The sequence below is a fragment of the Stegodyphus dumicola genome, chromosome 7, assembly GCF_044657685.1.
Source record: "Stegodyphus dumicola isolate Sdum_Otavi_A_Nest chromosome 7, ASM4465768v1".
Taxonomy (NCBI): Eukaryota; Metazoa; Arthropoda; class Arachnida; order Araneae; family Eresidae; genus Stegodyphus; species Stegodyphus dumicola.
The window spans coordinates 62,743,483-62,765,083 of NC_140774.1; the positions used below are offsets into that span (position 1 = coordinate 62,743,483).

Here is a 21,601-nt window from a genome sequence, read left to right on the forward strand (position 1 = left end):
GGCTGCAAAAGGCTAATTTGGAGACTGATTTTTTTGGAAAGTGAGGATATTAACCAGATGGATTGCCAGTTAGATCTCCAGACTTGAATCCAATAGAACATATCTGGGATGCTCATGTGAAAGCAATTTTAACTCACCTTCCTTCTCCCATAATCCTCCAGGATCTGAAAATTACATTGCTGCAGAAGCAGAACTATCATAAGAACTTATAAACGGTTTCATTTCCAATGTGAAGAAATGCTGTGAGAGCTAACATACCCTTTATTATCATCCCTTTTCGTTCTTGCAATCTTTATTTTAGATCTTCCTGCACCAATCAGCTTTACATTCATGTATGTGTATCATGATTATTGTATGGTGCAGTATCCAGACTTATGAGAACTTTCGTGACTGATTACGGATTTTAGATCATCAGTTTAAATCTAGTAAGATTACATGTAGAAATTATAAAATTAAAAACATGAGGGGTTGTTTGTGAAATAATGAAGAACTTATTAACTTAAGCCAAAATTTACAAAAACACAACAAAAGCTGAATGTTGATATCTGTTTTGCTTCACTAATTTTTTCTTTTAATTAAAGTTGTTTAAGCAACTTCGTTTTATGTGTTAATAATTTCTCTTTCATTTTATAAAGAGAGCAAATTTCTTGTTTTTACAAATTTTGATTGTTTGAATCTCACAAACTATTGTTTTGAGAATTCCCATGATGTAATCAATTGAAATCCTTTCATTCTCAATAACCTCTTTATCGCTTTTTTCATAATACTAAATCGCAATATTTCAGAATTTTAAAAATGTAATGTTTTGCCATTCATTATTTGATTGATAACTGGGGCAAGTTCAGCACAGCACTATATCACCTTCATTTTACATTTTTTTACATATACTGCTAACTGCTAACCAGAAAATTTGACTATTTTTTTCTCTGAATATGAATATCCATGCCCATTAAAATATGTCTATCAGTTTGACACGTAAGCATTCAAATGTAAAAATTCTGTTCGTTCTAAACACCAACGTACACTCTTTTGCAAAAAAATCGAACCATGAAGGAAGTGGTTGTTTCTGATGAAATTGAATATGTGTATAGTTCATACACAGATAATAATGGCCCACCAGCGGCTAAGCGGTAAAGTCACTGAACACTGGTAGTTTGGTCTGAGGTTCTAATCCCGCGAACGGGTTGGCTGCATGGGCGTTTTCATGGTTTTCCCCATGTGTAACGTGTATACAAGCCAGTTTCCCTTAGAAAGTCCTCCATGAAGGCATTCCTCCCCTTAGGCAGATAGCCCTAGTGTGCTTTGCCATAATTAAGTAAACCAAACCATACACAGATAATAAAATAATTTAAAAAAATCAAGATCATAGTGCCTGTCACGACTCACAATCGTCCATTGAGTGTTCAAATTAGTAGTTGGTCGAACCACCCCTGGCAGCAATGCATGCTTGAATTCGTTGAGGCAAGCAGTGGTAGACGTTCCTAATGTCATCCTGCAACACATTCTCCCAGGCATTCAACAGTTGTCGCTCCAAATCTGCAATATTTTGTGGTGCCTGAATCTGGCGGCCTACTATGTCCCAGACATGCTTGATTGGTGACCTTGCTGGCCAAGGAAGAATATCAACTGCAAGGAGACAGTCCAGATATATGTGAGTGGTAATGTGGCCTGGCATTATCTTGTTGGAAAATGGCCCCAGGATGACGTGTAATGAAGGGTAATACAACCGGCCGCAGGATGGTATCAACGTATCGTTGAGTTGTTAAAGATGTACAGAGGATGACTAAAGATGATCTGCTGTCATAAGAATAGTGCCTCACACCATCACACCAGGGATTATGGCTGTATGCCTTTGTAAAGCAAAGACTGATTGGGACCGCTGGCCCTGTCCTCTCCAGACATGAACACGCTGGTGATCTGCTTCAAGAGTGAAAAGGGATTCATTGTTGAACACTATAAGATGCCAGTCTGATGGCAGCCATGATGATCGCCTACGACACCACTCCAGACGACTCCGCCGATGTGGGGTCAAAGGCAAATGTCTTAAAGGCCTCTGTGAGCATAACCCCACCTCAGACAAATGCCATATGGTGGACGTTACCACGGGAGGTATAGACGTGGATGAAGTGCATTAAATAGTCGACAATGACACCATTGGGGCGGTTCGGGCCTGGCAAACAATCATCCTATCTTGCCTCACATTTATGCTCCTTGGCCTTCCAGAGCCTTCATTTCATCAGCAATTTCCTTGTAGCAACCACTACTGCCAACATTTTTGCACAGCAGTGTCTGTACACTGCAGTTGGGGGCCTATTGCTCGGTATGCCTACCCAGCTTCACGCAACCCACGACCACGCTCGAAGTCTTTTAGTTGACTGTAAGGTCTTCGATATTGTTGTAATGGTATCTTAGTTGCTTCTGTGCGGAATTATAATGACAGCAACAAAAAAAGGTAAATTTTCCTTCTGTGTTACTGTTCTGCGAATTATGCACTATGATCGCAATTCCTGTTCATTTGCCTTGAAACTTTGATCATGTGCATGTTCGATCAAGATGATTTGGCATACCAAATTTCGTCACGATGGCCAAAGTCCTTCTTGGTGCTTCGATTATTTTGCAAAAGAGTGTATTTCATTTATACTATTTATGCTTTAAAACAGTATTTTAACCATTTACTCTAAATCTGGTTACAAAAACAATCATATTTTATTTACCTCAAAACAACTCCCGCTTTACATTTTAGGAAATAAAAATGTGAATGAATATTTGGTAACAGCATAATTCTGATTAGAATGAAAGGTAAGCTACCTCATTAAATATAATATTTAGAATGGTGTAGAATGAAAAAATGATTCTTTATAATTATTTGCACCCCTTGAAAAATTTACAAGGCAATACACTGTGTCATTAAAACATGCAACCCATATGTCACCAAAATATCTTTTATGTGGCTTCCAGTGTTTTACACATGATATGCTTGAATGAAAGGTAAGCTACCTCATTAAATACAATATTTAAAATGGCATAGAATGAAAAAATTATTCTTTATAATTATTTGCAGCACCTGAAAAATATTTACAAGGCAATACACTGTGTCACCAAAATATCTTTTATGTGGCTTTCAGCGTTTTATACATGATATGCTTCCGTTTCCCTTTGTGTTCCCACTGTATCAAACATGATATGGGAATGAAGAGTCACTGCTGAATCAGCAATTATATTTGATATGCTGATGATACGATATTTGAAGTGAGCATTTTCAAATTTTAAATGTGCTTTATTGTGTTCAAATGCTGCAAAACCTTACTCAGTAGAATTTCTAGAAGTCTTGTTGTTATGAATACTATTTATTATTTTATTCCATGAATGTAGAATGTAAAATGCACATCCAGAATTTAGAATGTTTCACTCAGTGAAAGTGGTTTAAAATGTTTTATATAAATATGGTAACAGAAAATAATGGGTACTAACATTTAAACTTTTATGTTTTTCATTTCATTATTGTATAGAATTAGTTTAAGTATGTAAATACAATTATTACTGCTAAATGTAAATACAATCATTACAACTAATACTGCACTTTAACTTATTTTGAATTTTTTATTTTCAGTATTACATTTTTTGTTTATATTGCAAGAAATAACATTTGAATAACACATGCAAGAACCCAAATGTTTCAATAAAAAGTAGATTTTGTTAGAATAATTTTTGCACGCCAGGCTTAATTGCAAAGCAAGCTCAGGTACATAATGACATTCAATGCTCCAAGGTGACAGGCACACCGGAAAACTTCCCATTTTCTTAATGTTTGGGAGACAATCCAGTTTCCTCAGCATATATTAAATTCCAAGAGAATTGTAGATGAAGAACATCTGCTTCTTAGATCAGTGATAAATTAAAAACATATGTAATGAATGTGAAGAAATGCTGATGCTTAGAAACTACAGAAAGAAAAAATGTACTTTCTGATTATTCATACCCCCTTAAAAAAGCTACAAAAAAGTATTGATAAGACCACTAGTGGCCAAAAAGTAATTATGTTGCAATCCATGCCAGCACCAAAAAAATTTTTTCTGTGGCAATCCTGCTGTATGTGTAGTATATCTCCAGATGACTTTCCACTTCTTCAGATATTTTTGACCAGATCATGTTCCCTCTATGGGAATTTTATCATAGCAGTGGACCTCATACTGCAGCTTTTATCGTCTTTAGTAAAACCTCAGACTTACCTTTCTGCATGCATACAGCAGAAAAGGTATCATGTACCACTTTTCTACTTCCCATTTTAAGATTTTGGTAGCCCTGTATGCGATGCAGAGTTCTCTTTCGCTCGTTTAAATTTTTTTATTATATACATATTTTATACGCACACACACACACACATATACATATATATATATACGTGTTAAAGCAAAAACAGATTGCTGTGCGTATGGAGATGAAAAACAGGGGAACGAAAAAGCAATGGATGTATCACTGAAATACACAAATATTTCTATTCAAGGTTACGAACGAAATTGTGACTTTTCATTAGGAATGCAGATAATTAGAAAGTACCAAAAATATCAAATTAAAAATGCTGAAGATATTTTACATTTTTAAACACTTTCCAGGGAAAAATTTATAATACAAGTAAAATGTTTAAAAAAAATAATTTAAATTGGATTATCTACATGACACAGACAGACAATAATGGGTTAATCTTTGGAATATGGTAACAGGTAGTTTGGCGACTCAACCGAAGATTAACCCAATAATGTAAATTAGCTAATTATATATTACTTAATATTTTTTTAATTAATGCATCAAGAATGTCTTTTAACAACAATACAAGTTGAAAATTCGGATGTAAAACATTTGGACTACCAACCAAAAAATAAATACAAAACATGCCTCCTCTCCTCTTACAAAGTTTAGGAATGGAGAATATCATACTCAGGAAGCTGGCATGCCACAAATGCAATTTTTCTCCAGTCTTAACAGTCATTTTCAAACACCTTAGCTAGGAAGTGGCAACGTGGCAATGCATTGATTGATGCTGTGTTGATGTTGGCCACAATCCATACTTTCAGCTCTTGGGTGGTTGTGATGTGTTATTGGGAGTACAAATAAGTTTCTCCCGTTTGAAAGAAAATGGCACCACCAGTTAGTTATAGTTAAAATTGTCTGATGTAAAACATTATATTGTAAGGTTGGACATGTGCTAACAACATAACTTTGGAATATTAACTATTTTGTATCAGCATCATACATTTTTTCATACAAAAATGTTGACTTTTGAGCTGAAGGAGTGTCATTTGAGGGAACTTTTGATACACTTCTGTAAGTTGTAGAATTCTGCAGCTGAGGTGCATCAGTTGCTAGTAGAAGCATACGGTGAGACTGCCTTACATGAAAGAAGTTGTCGTGAGTGGTTTCAGAAGTTTGAGAATGGTAACTTTGCCGTCAAAGAGAAAGAATGGAGCGGAAGGACGAAAGCATACAAAGATGCGGAATCAGAAGCATTAATGTAGTGATTAAATAGTATGTATATTAATATACAGTGGTGGCCAAAATTGTGGACACTTTTGGAAATTTTTATGTTTTTGAACTTTGTATGCTTATAGAAAATGTTACGTTTCGCAAAATGCAAACTTGTATATATCATTTTAAAGAGAATTCATTACTGAATTCAATACAAAACACAAAATTCAATTATTTGAAATAAAAAAAGGCTATATGTACTTTAATATAAATAAAAAACACAGTTATGAAGTGGTTTGTAATGTCTAGCTTTCCTGGCCTATCACTGTTCTTGTTCTGAGAACCAATCAAATGTTAGTAACTGCCAGTAGAAATGTTTACACTTGAAACAATTAATTATTTTGCTTTGTTCTGTAGAAGGAGGACCTGCTTCTTATACACTGCAATTACAAGTAGGAATTTTTGTAAAAATTTTTAATATTTAGTCAAGAAGCAATGACATCAAATAAAAGAGTAGATTGGACACCTAGAAAGAGTTGTAATATTATTGTGTTAAGAGAAAGTGGTCTTTCCTATGCTGAAATTGCAAGACAGGTGGGTGGTTCAGTGACTACATCTGGAGTCCGAAAGTTTTGTTTACGATATCAGGAGACAAATTCAATAAAAAACAAAGAAGGAAAAGGCCGAAAAAGGTGCACCACATCTATTGATGACAGAAGAATAAAAAGACTATGTCTCCAAGATAGAAAAATGTCATCAGCGGCCATCAGAAGTGATCTGAATGATGCTGGTGTTTCTGTGAGTTCAAGAACAATCAGGAGAAGATTAACAGATGTTGGACTGAGAGGTAGAATTCCACGAAAAAAGCCTTATCTTAATTTTCAGCAACGAAAAAAAAAAAAAAAAAAAAAAGACTACAGTGAGCAAAGGAACACATTAATTGGACAGATGATCAGTGGTCACAAGTTATATGGAGTGATGAAACTAAGATACCGTTATTCGGTAGTGATGGGCGAAAATATATAACACGTAGAATAGGAGAAGAGAGCTACATCCTGACTGCTTAAAAGCAGCAGTGAAGCATCCAGTTAGTGTTATGATTTGATAATGCATGTCAGAAGATGGTATTGGTCGCCTTCATGTCATCGATGGGACACTGAATGCCAGAAAATACATTGACACTATTCTAGAACCAAAACTTCTACCTTCCATCAGAGATCTCTTTCCCAACAATGCTTCGTTTATTTTTCAGCAGGATTCTGCTCCTTGCCACACGGCCAAAATATCGAAAGAGTGGTTTCGTACAAAGAGCATTAAATTGTTGTCATGGCCAGGAAGCAGTCCTGACCTCAATCCTATCGAAAATTTGTGGCACCGTTTGAAATCTCTTGTCCGAATGAGGCGCCCATCAAATAAAAGGGAACTAATTGAGGCTAATATTGTTTCCTGGCGTCATGTGATAACGAAAGAAGAGCTTAAAACTCTTGTCAGCTCAATGAAATGTCGATGTGAAGCTGTAATCAAAAATAAAGGGTACCCTACTAAGTACTGATTACTCACTGCAATCATTACTATGTAATGTATATCGATAACTATTATCGTTTTAACTTTTTTTGTATTGCAAATAATTGAATTTTGTGTTTTGTATTGAATTCAGTAATAAATTCTCTTTAAAATGATATATACAAGTTTTTTGTGAAACGTAATGTTTTTTATAAGTATACAAAGTTCAAAAACATAAAAATTTCCAAAAGGGTCCACAATTTTGGCCACTACTGTATGTACATTACAGTCAAAAGTCGTTAATCTGGACTCGTTGGGACTTCGGCGATTCCGGATTATCGATTTTTCCAGATTATAGATCATCACTTTAAATCTGGTAACATGGCATGCAGAAAGTGCAAAATTAAAAATATGAAGCTGTAATTTTAGAAATAAAGAACAATTATGATCTGAAGGGTATCAAAATTTACAAAAAGAAAAAGCTTAATATTTATTTGTTTGCTTTATTAAACATTTCTTTCAATGTAAGTTGTTTAAGTTGCTTCGTTTCATGTGATAATACTTTCCCTTTAATTTTATTAAACAGACATAATTTCTTTAGTTACAAAGTTCCGCTGTTCAAGTCCTATAATTGCTGTGTCGAGAATACCAACTAATTTGTCAATCGAAATTTTTTCGTTTTCACTAACGTCTGTGTCACTTTCTTCACTGTCGAAAGTGAATTATAATGACGAGGAACTTGATTTAAATCATATCAAAGACGGAGTACATCAAGATGAAATACTACATTTAGTAAGGAATTATAAGCCAAATAAAATAAAAACATCTGCCCTGAAGATAAGGATAGTGCTGACAGATCAACTTCCAATTCATTGCGCGCCGCGGCATTCCCCCCCCCCCTGCCACAGAGCAGCGTGAAATTGATAAACAGATTTCGGATTTCGAAACATACTTTCTGCGAACACATGCGCAGAAAGTTTGTAGCTTTGAGGTCCGGATTATAGATGATTCCAGATTATGGGTGTCCGAATTAACGACTTTTGACTGTATTATACTTACTATCTAATCACTACATTACTACTACATATGATACAACTATCTAATTACTACATCATATGATACATACTATCTAATCACTACATACTACTACATATGATAGTATGTACATTAATGTAGTAGATACATAGATTAGTGCCAAACGCAGGTAGAACTTGTGCTAACATTAGGAGTGACTCAAAAAGTAGTTTCACATAATTTTAAATCATTAAAAGCAAGGAAATTGTCTTTCATAATCAACTGAAGCCGAGAAACGAATGCTGATTTTTTATACGTGAAATGCTGCTTGTCAGACACAAATTAAAGGGTTTTCCCTAAGAAAGTCACTGGTGATAAAAAATAAATCTACCATGACACCCTAAAGAAGAAATCATCAGGACCACCTGGCCATCCTTCAACATCGACAGCCAAACCAAATATTCATAGCAAAAAAATCATGTTGTGTATATGATGAGATCAACTTGGTGGTCTTATGAGTTGCTCAGACAGAACAAAACCATTACTGAGGCTCTCTACAGTGCACAACTGATGACAAGCCAAGCACTATTTAAAAAAAAAAAAAAAAAAAAAAAGGTAACGCTCATCTACATGTTGAGGCACTGGCGAAAACTTACTTTCAAAAATTCAAATGAAAAGTTTTCCCCATCCTGCTCTATTCACCAGACATATTACTTGTTTTGATTGATGATGTCTAAGCAGTGTTTCACATCATATGAAAATATAAAAAATTGGGTTGATATGTAGATAGCTTCGAAAGATGAAGCATTCTTCCGACACGGTATCCATACACTGCCAGAAAGATGAGAAAAGCAGTTGCTAGTGATAGACAATACTTTGAATAAAACATAACATACCATTCTTTCATAATAAATGCTCAATTTTTTATAAAACTATTCACCGTATTTTATTAGTGCACAAATATTTACCAATCCATTGACATTAATGATTGAAGTATTGTTATCACACAAAAAAATTCAGTTTATATCATCTTTATTTAGCATTTCTTCTCATATCCCATTAATCAGAAAATTTTACACTTTACTTATGATATCCAAAAACCTTCAAAGTTCATCATTTGGTAGATGGTGGCAAGCATTTAAAAAATATCTACAAACTTGTTTTCTCATGATCATGCAGATCACACTCTAAAATTTTATTATAATACTACTTAAATTCTTGGATAGTCTTACTGCTGCATCAGTTTTTAAAAAGCTACTTCATATTTGTATTTCAGTGCATGCAAAACTTCAGCAACCACTAGTTGCTTGACAAGTGTATCGTTTTGGGAAATGAGCAAAACGCAGTTTCCATCTTCACTAAAACTGTAATTTTGATAAGATTAACAATAACTGACAGAACAAAATAATAAGTTGCTGCAAATCAAAAAGTTAAGGAGAGAGCACGATTTGCTGTATTACCTGAAGATCCTTGGAATCTTTCTCCCTTCCTCACTGCAATGCCAAAAGAAAATGAGTATGAGCAACATACTACTACAAATAAATGTCTTGGGGTTTCACTTATTTAGCTCAGACAAAAAAAAAATTTTGTCCCCTGCCACAATCACTAAAGGACTGAAAGTGTGGTCGTGGTATCAACACATCTATCAATGAAGGATCATTAGCCACTATATGACTTCCTAGCCAGCAGGTATTTGAAAGTGACATGCAGAAATCTCAGTTCACTTTCAAGAAAAATCACTTTTACTGCACATCTTTTTTTTTCTTGAGGAAGTAAAAAAAATGTTTAAAAAGAAAATTTTTTTGCTGGTAGTCCAAATTTTTAACTTGTACTATATATAATTATTAACAGTTAAGCAAATAAATAATAGATTATTAAAATTATATAGAGCTAATTTATATTACAAACATATTCAATATATGAATAAAGATGTTTTTTCACACTCTAAACCTTAAAACATTTCATTTCATTGGGCATTCTGTTTTTAGTATTTTTTAAAATTAATAATGCTGTTAAATTTTTTATATAATTCAGTAAGCTAGTTTAATTAAAAAAAAAAAAAAAAGAGAGAGAGAGAGAGAAAAACTTACTCTCCATCTTGGCCACAGTAGCAAGTTAGACAGTAGTTAGACATGTTCTTCATTTGTGCTTAAAGTATAATGAAATCGAATGATGTTACAACCTGAAACAAATTACTTCATTTATAAATTTTTATGACCTGAAGGATAATTATTAAAGAAAATATTTATGAACAAAGATATACATATTTTAACAGTGCACTGCAGTATTTTATAATTATGTTTATTTTATCAAACTGGAATTAAAATAAGATCAAATTTCATTTTCTCACTTCTTCACTTTTTACAAGAATCTATTTCATTACGAGATTTATTTTACTAAAGATACATACAAAATCTTGTCAATTTTATTCATATTGATGCTTGCCTGCAAACTTTAGTACCGAATTCTTAAGTTTATTTAGTACTCTTCTGTTATTGGGACCAGATTCAGAAATGTATATATTGTGTTTATGCAATATTATTGCATGTATTATGTTTGTATGCATATATACATACATATATACACTTCTGAATGTGATCCCGATACAACTGGAAGAGTACAGTTTTACTTTTTTTATTTTTGAGTCTGAGCCTTGGTTACGAGATTAAGCAATTCTTTCTTTCCAAATAAGCACAATATCTGCCAGTCATAAATCTGTAATGCATATTCGTTTGAGCCCACTGTGGTGTGTAACTGGAATGAAAACTGAGATTGTTGATGACAGTCAAAAGGTTAACCCACAGATAAGAGGTTTTTAATCAAAGGAAAATTTTCCTTCAGATGATCTCAGAGAGAGAACTGTTTGACCTCAGACTGGTATGATGATAAAATGTTCTCCCCCAATTTCCTGCAATAAGTATTTAAAAACAGCACTTAAGAAAAAAATTTTAAAAAATTGGGGTAGGGAATTGTCAATTTGATACATAGTGACAGAGGATGATTCCATGCTTGTTCAAGACCTTTCGAAGTGCTTGGTTATCAAACTCTCCACCATTGCCAGTGAAGATTCATTTAACTTTATGCCCTAAGTTCTTAGAATGAATTATGGAATTTTCAAGCATGCCTTTTACTTCTGATTTGCATTTTAAGAAAAAAAACAGTATCGAAACTTGGTAAGCATCTCTGAAGATTGTGAAGTATCGACATACCTTAAATGATTCATCAAATGGCCCACAAATATCTGTTGAGAACAATTCTCCACCTTTTGTAACTTCTTTTCTGTCGCCAAACTTTAAACGGTGTGCTTTCTTTCTATATGTGCAGACTTCACATAATTTCATATCAGACTTAATCTTCATATTCAAATCTTTCTCGAGAATTGCCTTTACATGCCTTTCATCTTGGTGATCCCATCATTCATGATAAGGTTGAAGAGTTGTTTCATTATTCTCAGTCACATTTATGTCAGTGTGAGTTTCAGAAACTAAGACCTTCATTATGTCTTAGAAGAGACCCCCGCTAGAATTTCTTGCACCCTGCAGAACTATTTCGCCATCGAATTATTCACCGTATTTTAAAATAGTAGTCCTTAAATGTTGATTCAAACACACTGTTCAAGTTTCTGTCTTGAGCTGCTAACACAGAAAATAGATATTTACTTATTTGTGGGACATTTTCAAGATTTCAGATTTGATTCATTCCATTTACAGTGGTCATTACCTCAACCCTTTCAGGACAGGTTTATATATGCATCAGCAGCTAATCCTCTTAAGAGTCGGCATGCCGCTTAGCACAACTCACCTTGGAGACAGTGTGCTGCACCAATGTATCACTCAGCTGCTAGCGACATTTGGGACTGATGCATATATGACCCACCCGTCTGCAGAGGGTTTTCAGTTCAGCAACATGCAGTTGCGAAAGGGTTAACAGTGTCTTTTCTAGTCGCTGGTAATGACTTTAAATTTGATACACTGATGCTATGGGGAAGTTCAAATTTTTCAGTCTGTAAAGTAGTGACTTACTGACGGCGTGTTTCGAGTTTCTATATTCAATTACCCAATTTTTTTGTTTGGTTTCAGCAGAAAATAGTGCCTCATCTACAGCTAAGAGTGTCCTATTAGCAGCAACATTATTCTCATTTGCTTTATTTGGCCCTGTATGTAGACTAGGTTTTGGTGCTTTTCCATGAGCTATCCACTTCTTGCACATTCTGACCCAGTGTAATTACACTCGTTGTTGGCAATAATTACACTTGTTGTTTTTCTTGTTAGAGTCAGATTTCTACTCAAATTTCAAATTTGCTATCAATGTTCTACAAAATTTATACCTTTTCTTTTTCATGGGTGCACAATTGTGTGGTTAATTCATCTAGAGTTTTCTTTTCATCACTAAGAAGTAACCAACTTGATTTGAAAGTACGATAAGAAGATTAACCAATATTTAACAAATTTCTCTGGGAGTCTGCTTTCTTCCTTATTTTCAACTGTTCAGTTCATTCCATAAATGTTTCAATTTTGATAAATGAGCTGCTATACCATCATCTGCCCAAATGAATTTGAAGAACTGTAAACATATGTTGTAAAGTAGTTTATTGGACAAATCTTTGAATATTTTGCAAAGGTCAAGACAAATTTCTCTTGTGCCATCAAATTTCATTACATTTAGTAAAGTATCTTCAGTCATAGAATTTGTAAGAACCATCATAGCACAATTATTCAGTTTATTAAAAACCTTCATGTTATCTCTGTACCTCTTCGGTGGCAGCTTCATAATGCCTCTACTGGCTTTTTTAATTTTCCTTCCACGACTTTTAAAGCGTCTTCTTGATAACTTAATATGAACTTAATTCTACATTTCCAAATAGGCCAATCACTTTTTAAGCATCCATTTTTAAGCATAATGGCTTAACTGATATCTTTGCAGCTCTAATTTTTTCAAACTAATCTGCGGACTTACACAAAGCTTAAAAACTGCCATGTTAGGTTTAAAAACTGCCGCTAACTTTTATATCTACTTTGCTTCTAAATTTTTTTTCTGCACAGTTAGAGCAACCTAGGCCCATGGACTGTTAGAGTCTAAAGGTAATGGAGACAAAAGTAAAAAACAGTCATCTGTATTAACACATATTTATTAAGCACATAGAAAGAACATGGTAAAAATATACATGGTAAAGAAACTATAGTGACAATTGCTGCAATTGGTGCCAGAAAGAAAAAAGTAAAAAAAAAAAAAAAAAGTGTTGCCACACAGGTTGCAAAAATATAATGGGAAATATAATCACAAATATAAAATATATTTGTAACAAAGATAAGATTAAAAACTACTATAAATAATTTTAAAATGTGAAGAATCATTTAAAGAATGCTATATAACTGCTGAACTAATGTAAATTAGACCCCAACGAGAAAGGATAAAATTAATGATTTGAAAAGGAATTACTACTATTTTTCAGAAAAAACATTTTGCCATTATAGTGGGAATTATAAATGTAGCTCTGATTCATTACAAACATATAATATTTCACTTTGTTAGAAAAACCAGATATTTTGATAATTGTCTTAATACATATTTGATAATCTCAATTGGGTTGATTGGATTAGAACACGCACATTAGGACTATCAGCCCAAGGAGAAGATGTCTTCATGGAGGACTTTCTAAGAAAAAGTCTTGTACTCATGTTATACATGAGGAAAAACACCCTTGAAGCCAATTAAACTGCCAGAATTTTAAATATGGGTTAAATTACCAGAGTTCAGCTGCATTCTTAGAAAGTAACATTATAATCATTAATACTGAATTTTTATTACGTTACCAGAAATTTTGGTAATTCTTAGATGTGGTCATTATAGCAGGCTTCCTGTACATTTAAATCCTCATGAAAAAAATTAAAAAATACCAAGTTAATCAATTTAGATACGATATTTTATAAATAGTTATAGTCACAGGTAGAATTATTCTCATTTATTTCATTTTGTATCTCTTTTTACCTGATACAGTATCCTTTTTTTCATAACAACCAAGATGCATATATATATGCATCCTGATTATATATATATAATTTGTGCAATTAGCTTCCAAATAACAAAAAATTGCAAAATTAAAACTGCAAGATGCAATTTCATAAATGCAAAATCAGAATTCTAGAAGTTTTTAAAATATGTATACTTAACTGGTAAATGACAGCAAGTATTTTGCATTTTGGTCATATAAAATTGCATTCAGATTTACAAAACAAACAATAAATAAAAATAATGCAAGAAGATAAGAATTAAATATATCATATTTATTCATGCATTCCCCCCTTTTTTCTACTAATTTTACTTCCTGAAAACTGGTAGAGAGAAAATATGGGCTGATCTTTGGAATATGGTAACTGTTAGTTTGGCGACATTTTGGAGGCAATAAAGGTTACTACCTAGGACTTTGGTAATAATGTGAGGAGTACTCAGTTCCCATTACGCATTATTTGGTGTGAGGGAAATGAGAGATCATGAGATATGTCATGTGACATTAATGGACAAATTACAGTTCTTTAATCGAAAAAGGGGGGGAATTTGGAAAACTGTAGTACTATATTCTTTTGTATTAAGCTTCATTGTGTGTTGTGTGAAATAGTGGAAGTGTGCGTGCCACGTAATGAAGATTCTGAAGATTAGGTAAGTTAGTATTTTTAATCATTTGAGGATATTATTTTTATGCATTGTTCTAAATGCAAGGAGTAAATAAATTAATATGATATTATTGGAAAATTGTTATTAGCAATGATTTAATTTAAAGTAATTAGGATTGCAATCTAATTTTTATTAATTTAATGTATGTGCTTATTTATATTTTAAGTAGTGTTTTTTAATTTAATTATATTTTAATTTAATGATCGTGATTTTGTGAGTTATATGTTTGTAGTATTTTGGAATACACTTGAGTATTTTCATGCATTTTCGTGAAATTTTTCTAATTTATGAGAAAAAAACAGTGTACATGGATATAGCGAAGAGTGTGCGCAATGCCATTTTTGTGCAATTCTGGGATGTCTTTTTAAGTAAAAATAAGTCGACATGTACATGGTTTAGTGATATTTTAATTAAATGACAGTTATTTTGTGAATTTTATGTTTGTAGGAATTTGGTATACGTTTCAGTTGAAGTAAACGTGCATGGAAGTAATTTAAATATTTGACACTAAGTATTTGTAACCATTTGTAATGTTTGCGGTATGAATTCTTTGGTGACGTTTATAATATAATAGATAATTTAGAGGTAAAAGTTTTTGGATATTTTATTTATTTTATACGTGGAAATGTTCATCTTTGGAAAGGGTATATACTTTTTGCGATCAGGTAATTTCATATATGTTCTTTTTACCGGATTTAAAGATTCACAAAATTTTCATGCATTTTCGTGAAATTTTTCTAATTTATGAGAAAAAAGCAGTGTACGTGGATATAGTGAAGAGTGTGCGCAATGCCATTTTTGTGCAATTCCGGGATGTTTTTTTAAGTAAAAATAAGTCGACGTGTACATGGTTTAGTGATATTTTAATTAAATGATAGTTATTTTGTGAATTTTATGTTTGTATGAATTTGGTATAGATTTCAGTTGAAGTGTATGGAAATAATTTAAATTGTTAAACGTGTATGGAAATAATTTAAATATTTGACACTAAGTATTTGTAACCATTTGTAATGTTTGCAGTATGAATTGGTTGGTGACGTTTATAATATAATAGATAATTTAGATGTAAAAGTTTTGGATATTTTATTTGGCTGATCTTTGGAATATGGTAACAGGTAGTTTGGCGACATTTTGGAGGCGATAAAGGTTACTACCTAGGACTTTGGGAATAATGTGAGTACTGTTCCGATTACACATTATTTTGTGTGAGGGAAATGAGAGATCATGAGATATGTCATGTGACATTAATGGACGAATCACTGTTCTTTTATCGGAAAAGGGGGTAAATTTGTAAAAATATCTGCTGTACAGCATTAGTTTCATTCTATGTTCTGTGAAACAGTGTTTTTTAATATTTGGATCCCATGGCCTTATGTAAAGTAAATCCGAAATTTTTATTGCGTTTATGTGTAATTGAAAATAATTGCTTAATTGCAGATAAGTATGAATGTCCAACATGTGGATATGAAATGAGATTGTGTGAAAGGAAGGATATTACACATAAGTTTGAATGGCGGTGAAAGAAATCTGGTGAAAATGGACATTTTGTGATCCGCCATGCACTCAAGATTCTGTAGAAGATTAGGTAAGTTAGTATTTTTAATTTTTTGAGGATATTATTTTTATGCTTTGTTCTAAATGTAAGGAGTAAATAAATTAATATGGGGCTGATCTTTGGAATATGGTAACTGGTAGTTTGGCAACATTTTGGAGGCGATAAAGGTTACTAACTAGGACTTTGGTAATAATGTGAGCAGTACTCAGTTCTGATTACGCATTATTTTGAGGGAAATGAGAGATCATGAGATATGTCATGTGATATTAATGGATGAATTACAGTTCTTTAATCGGAAAAGGGGAGGGGGGAAATATCTGTGGCAATATATTATTTTGTATTAAGCTTCATCGTGTGTTGTGTGAAGTAGTGTTGAATAATTTTCGGATTGTATGGCGCTGTCTAATATTATTTTAAAGATCTGGAAACAGGTGCACATACCAATACAATAGAGGGCACGTAATCTTACGTGCTGATCGCAGCATAAAGTGGAACATGGAACAACATTGTGATAAGGAGAATTTTGCTTTTTATTTAGCGGAGGAAGTGTGGAGGAAAAATTCGCAGAAAAAATCGTTCAATAATTTTATTGAATCAATAATAAAAGTGTATCCACCATGTAAGCAAGATTCTGAAGATTAGGTAAGTTAGTATTTGTAATTATTTGAGGATATTATTTTTATGCTTTGTTCTAAATGTAAGGTGGAAGTAAAGTAATTTGGTATTATTGGAAAATCGTTATTAGCAATGATTTAGTTTCAAGTAATTAAGATTGTAAGCTAAATTTTATTAATTTAATGTATGTGCTTATTTATATTTTAAGTAGTGTTTTTGAATTTAATTATATTTTAATTAAATGATAGTTATTTTGTGAATTATATGTTTGTAGAATTTGGTATACGTTAGAGTGAAAGTAAATGTGCATGGAAATAATTTAAATATTTGACACTAAGTATTTGTAACCATTTGTAATGTTTGCGGTATGAATTAGTTGGTGACGTTTGTAATATAATAGATAATGTAGAGGTAAAAGTTTTTGGATATTTTATTTATTTTATACGTGGAAATGTTCATATTTGGAAAGGGTATATACTTTTTCGCGATCAGATAATTTCATATATGTTCTTTTTACCGGGTTTAAAGATTCAAACAATTGTCATGCATTTTCGTGAAATTTTTCTAATCTATGAGAAAAAAAGCAGTGTACATGGATATAGTGAAGACTGTGCGCAATGCCATTTTTGTGCAATTCTGGGATGTTTTTTTAAGTAAAAATAAGTCGACATGTACATGGTTTAGTGATATTTTAATTAAATGATAGTTATTTTGTGAATTTTATGTTTGTAGGAATTTGGTATATGTTTAAGTTGAAGTAAACGTGCATGGAAATAATTTAAATATTTGACACTAAGTATTTGTAATGTTTGCGGTTTGAATTCGTTGGTGACATTTATAATATAATAGATAATTTAGAGGTAAAAGTTTTTGGATATTTTATACGTGGAAATGTTCATATTTGGAAAGTGTATATACTTTTTCGCGATCAGGTAATTTCATATATGTTCTTTTTACCGGGTTTAAAGATTCAGAAAATTATCATGTATTTTCGTGAAATTTTTCTAATTTATGAGAAAAAAGCAGGGTACATGGATATAGTGAAGAGTGTGCGCAATGCCATTTTTGTGCAATTCTGGAATGTTTTTTTAAGTAAAAATAAGTCGATGTGTACATGGTTTATGAGTATGTGTTATTCTGAAAAACACGCAAGGAGTTTGCTATTGTGCACTTTTTCCCAATTTTGCAGTGAATATTTGTCATGATTAAGCAGTTTTGTTACATAAAATTTCTAGCATAAGTGTAATTTGGCTAGTAGATTGTTGGAAAATGTTTTGAGTAAATAAAAAGAAAAGAAACATGTCTTTACTTCGTGAAGACAAAATGGCGGCGGAAAAAAAAAAATAGAAGGTTGCTGTAGCAGAGTTGGTCGGCAAATTTTCGCCAAAAAATCGCCAAGTTACCATAATCCAAAGATCAACCTTTTATTTATTTTATAACGTGGAAATGTTCATCCTTGGAAAGGGTATATACTTTTACGCGATCAGGTAATTTCATATATGTGCTTTATACCAAGTTTAAAGATTCCCAGAATTTTTTTGCATTTTCGTGCAAATTTTTTTAATTTATGAGAAAATAGCAGTGTAGATGGATAAAGTTAAGAGTGTGTGCAATGCCATTTTTGTGCAATTCTGGGATGTTTTTTTAAGTAAAAATAAGTCGACGTGTAAATGGTTTATGTGTATGTGCTATTCTGAAAAACGCGCAAGGAGTTTGCGATTGTGCACTTTTCCCCAATTTTGCAGTTAATATTTGTCATGATTAAGCAGTTTTGTTACATAAAATTTCTAGCATAAGTGTAATTTGGCTAGTAGATTGTTGGAAAAAGTGTTGAGTAAATAAAAAGAAAAGAAACAAGTCTTTACTTCATGAAAACAAAATGGCAGCGAAAAAAAAAATAGAGGGTTGCTGTAGCAGAGTTAGTCGCCAAAAAATCGCCAAGTTACCATAATCCAAAGATCAACCAAAATATGCTAAGTATGCTATTTCTAAAGGGACAGCTTAAATCTAAGGCACAGTACATATTAATATACTTAAGCATGCTTAAAAATAGAATATATTACATATTTCAAAGGATTTAACAGTTTCAGTACTATTATTTTTACTTATAAATTTCAGGGTACCCCTTGGCGAAAATTGGCACCATTCCTGTTTATGTCTAACGCTCTCCCCAGTAAAATAGCATCCAAAACATAATTAAAACAAAAAATGTATAATTCCAATAAACTGCATTTTAAATCAAACAAGAAAATAGCATAAGAATGGAAATACATGTTATCTAATCTACGTAATACAAAAAGGAACTATCAACTTATTTTAAAATGTCTGTTTCCTCGGTATGTGTGACACACAGACTTCTGTAACAGCATCCAAAAACTATTTAAAATTACCTAAACTAGAATCCGCATACTGCTGTCACCACATAAATTCACAAAAGTAAAAACGAAAAATATCCTCTGTACTTCCAGACTGTCGGTACCATTTCTTTCAAAAATCCCTTTTCATTACATCCCAAATAACTTCCATAGCGTTGATATGAGCTCCGGTTTCCAAATCCTTAAATTGTAATTTAATGCGTAATTTACTGAGAGATGCACGAAGCCATTTAAATCTTCATTTACACACCGGTCAATCAATGTTTTCTTTTACAGGCACTCCAAAATGTACAGAAACCTCAGGTTAATTATATCACCAGCAGGCATTTTATGGTGTATAGTACAAAATAAGCAACATACTTCCTAACTACCATCCAATACATAAATAAGACATTACAAATACTTTTCTATTAGTCAAATCACTGCAATCATGCATTAAAACCAATCACGTCATAATAAGGTTTCTACAACATTCAACTACTCAGGTTACCATAAATGAAACAGCAACTTGGCAATAATCCAAAGGATACCCTAACATATAGACTAACCAAAATAATTTCCTCTTGGTACATATATTTTACATGCTTACCAATCAGAAATTTTGAAATATATATAGACACGGTTTCCACAAATTATCACATCAGCAATTTTTAATCAAAATGATCATTAATCCCTGTGAACACAAATTTTGAACTTAACTCTTCTATATGTACTAGATTTAATGTGAAATTAAGTCCTAGATAACTAAGAAAAGAGTAGGAAATTTAGTTTGCATCAATAAACATTAGTGACGTAATGAATATTTAGTTTTGGCTGAATAATCACTATTCAGTCAGCTGATAGGGAAATATTTAGTTCAATATATTGATATTTTAGTATGTTTAAGTTTAAAGAAAATTAAAATTGTACTTAATATTAAATTTAAAGCATGTATATATATATGTGTTTGGCAGCTCATTTAAGTCAGGCTGCCTCATAACAGTAGTAGTACATGATTACATAGTAGTAGCTTTATTCTTAAAACAATTATAATTTAAAACAGATATATTACTCTGGTACAACTCTGATATACGCCCTGATTTCACCAAATGTGGCGATAAGTGTTCTGCGCTGGTTTTTGGCACGATTGCGTGTGGTATGGTAACCCTATTGACGTTGAAAAATCTTACGCTGGAGCTCGCGAAGATAAAATGGTGGAACTTGTTGAATTGAAGTTTGACAAAAGGAAATATCATCGTGGCCATCCTGTTGAGGGGCAGTGGGTATTTGGAGGTGTGGAAAGAAGCTCTGGGAGATTATTTTTAGTGGCTATGCATGATAGAAGTAGGGATTTGTGATTATTTGCGATTTTGTTTATTTGTGAACCATCCTATGAATTTTCTGGATAGTGTGCCTGGCTGTCATATAAATACGATAGTGATTACGTAGTGGTATGAAATTGGTATTTGTGCTGTTCTAAAAAGCATTAATTCATGGTGAGTTTTATTTTATTCTTGTTCTTATTTTGTTTAATGTTATATTCATTGTTTTTTTTAGTATGAATTTCTGTCGTTATTGTTTTTTTTTTTTTTTGGAATTGTTTAAAATTTATTTTAGTTATTTTAATTTATTTTGTTGATTAGTGCATAGCGTCTAAATTGTGCAATTTGTAGATGTTTTTTTAAGTTAAAACATATCGCTGTGTACACGGATTCTTGTCACATATTTTTGGTTAGAAACTTTACATTTTTGCTATCTAAATTTTTTGTTTTTGTTTTGGATTTTTAGCTTAAATTGTATGTTCAAACGTGGTTTTTGCATGTGCGAAAACCGCGTTTTTGGAGACATTTTAGGCTTAAAGTTCAAAATGTAGACAAAACATTTAGATAGTTATATGGCAGCGCAGAGTTTCTCGCCAAAAATGTTTGGCGACTTGAGGGCGCATATCAGAGTAGTTCCATTACTCTGACATGTCCTTTTAACAGTCAGTGATTTAATTTTAAAAATGAATTATCAGTACTGTCTGTCTAAGAGAACAGCTCCTGCCACAGGGTCTCGTGGGCGGTGGTCGCTATAGCAACAGGGCTAGTATATTTCAAACAGGGGTGAACCAAGGGTTGCTTTACTATTATTTTGTTTTTGGCAACTGTTGGCAGAGGGGAAAAGAATTTATCATTTGTGGACACCCCTACAGAAAATGTTTCAAAGCTGGTTTCTACAGAAGCAGACAGCTACAGACTAACTGGCGATAGCTTTTCTTATGATAGACAGACTGTACAGCAGTTTAAAAAAAATCATAAATAATATTGCATAATCATAATACTATCGCAATTTTCATAAATAGTATTAAGTAAAACCAAAAAAAAAAAAAATTCAATTATCTTCGAATAATTACTACGGTTTTACTTAATGCTATAACATAAAG

General features: G+C 32.5%; 1 protein-coding gene across 1 annotated transcript in view; it reads right to left on the reverse strand.

The window, feature by feature from the left end:
- Window positions 1–21,601, reverse strand: part of LOC118180050 (metal-response element-binding transcription factor 2-like) — a 74,916-nt gene that overhangs the window by 51,240 nt on the left and 2,075 nt on the right. The window contains exon 2 of the mRNA XM_085820339.1: window positions 10,071–10,162. Within this exon, the coding sequence (XP_085676465.1) occupies window positions 10,071–10,123 (53 nt within the window). The 5' untranslated portion in view covers window positions 10,124–10,162. The remainder of the gene's footprint in view (window positions 1–10,070; window positions 10,163–21,601) is intronic.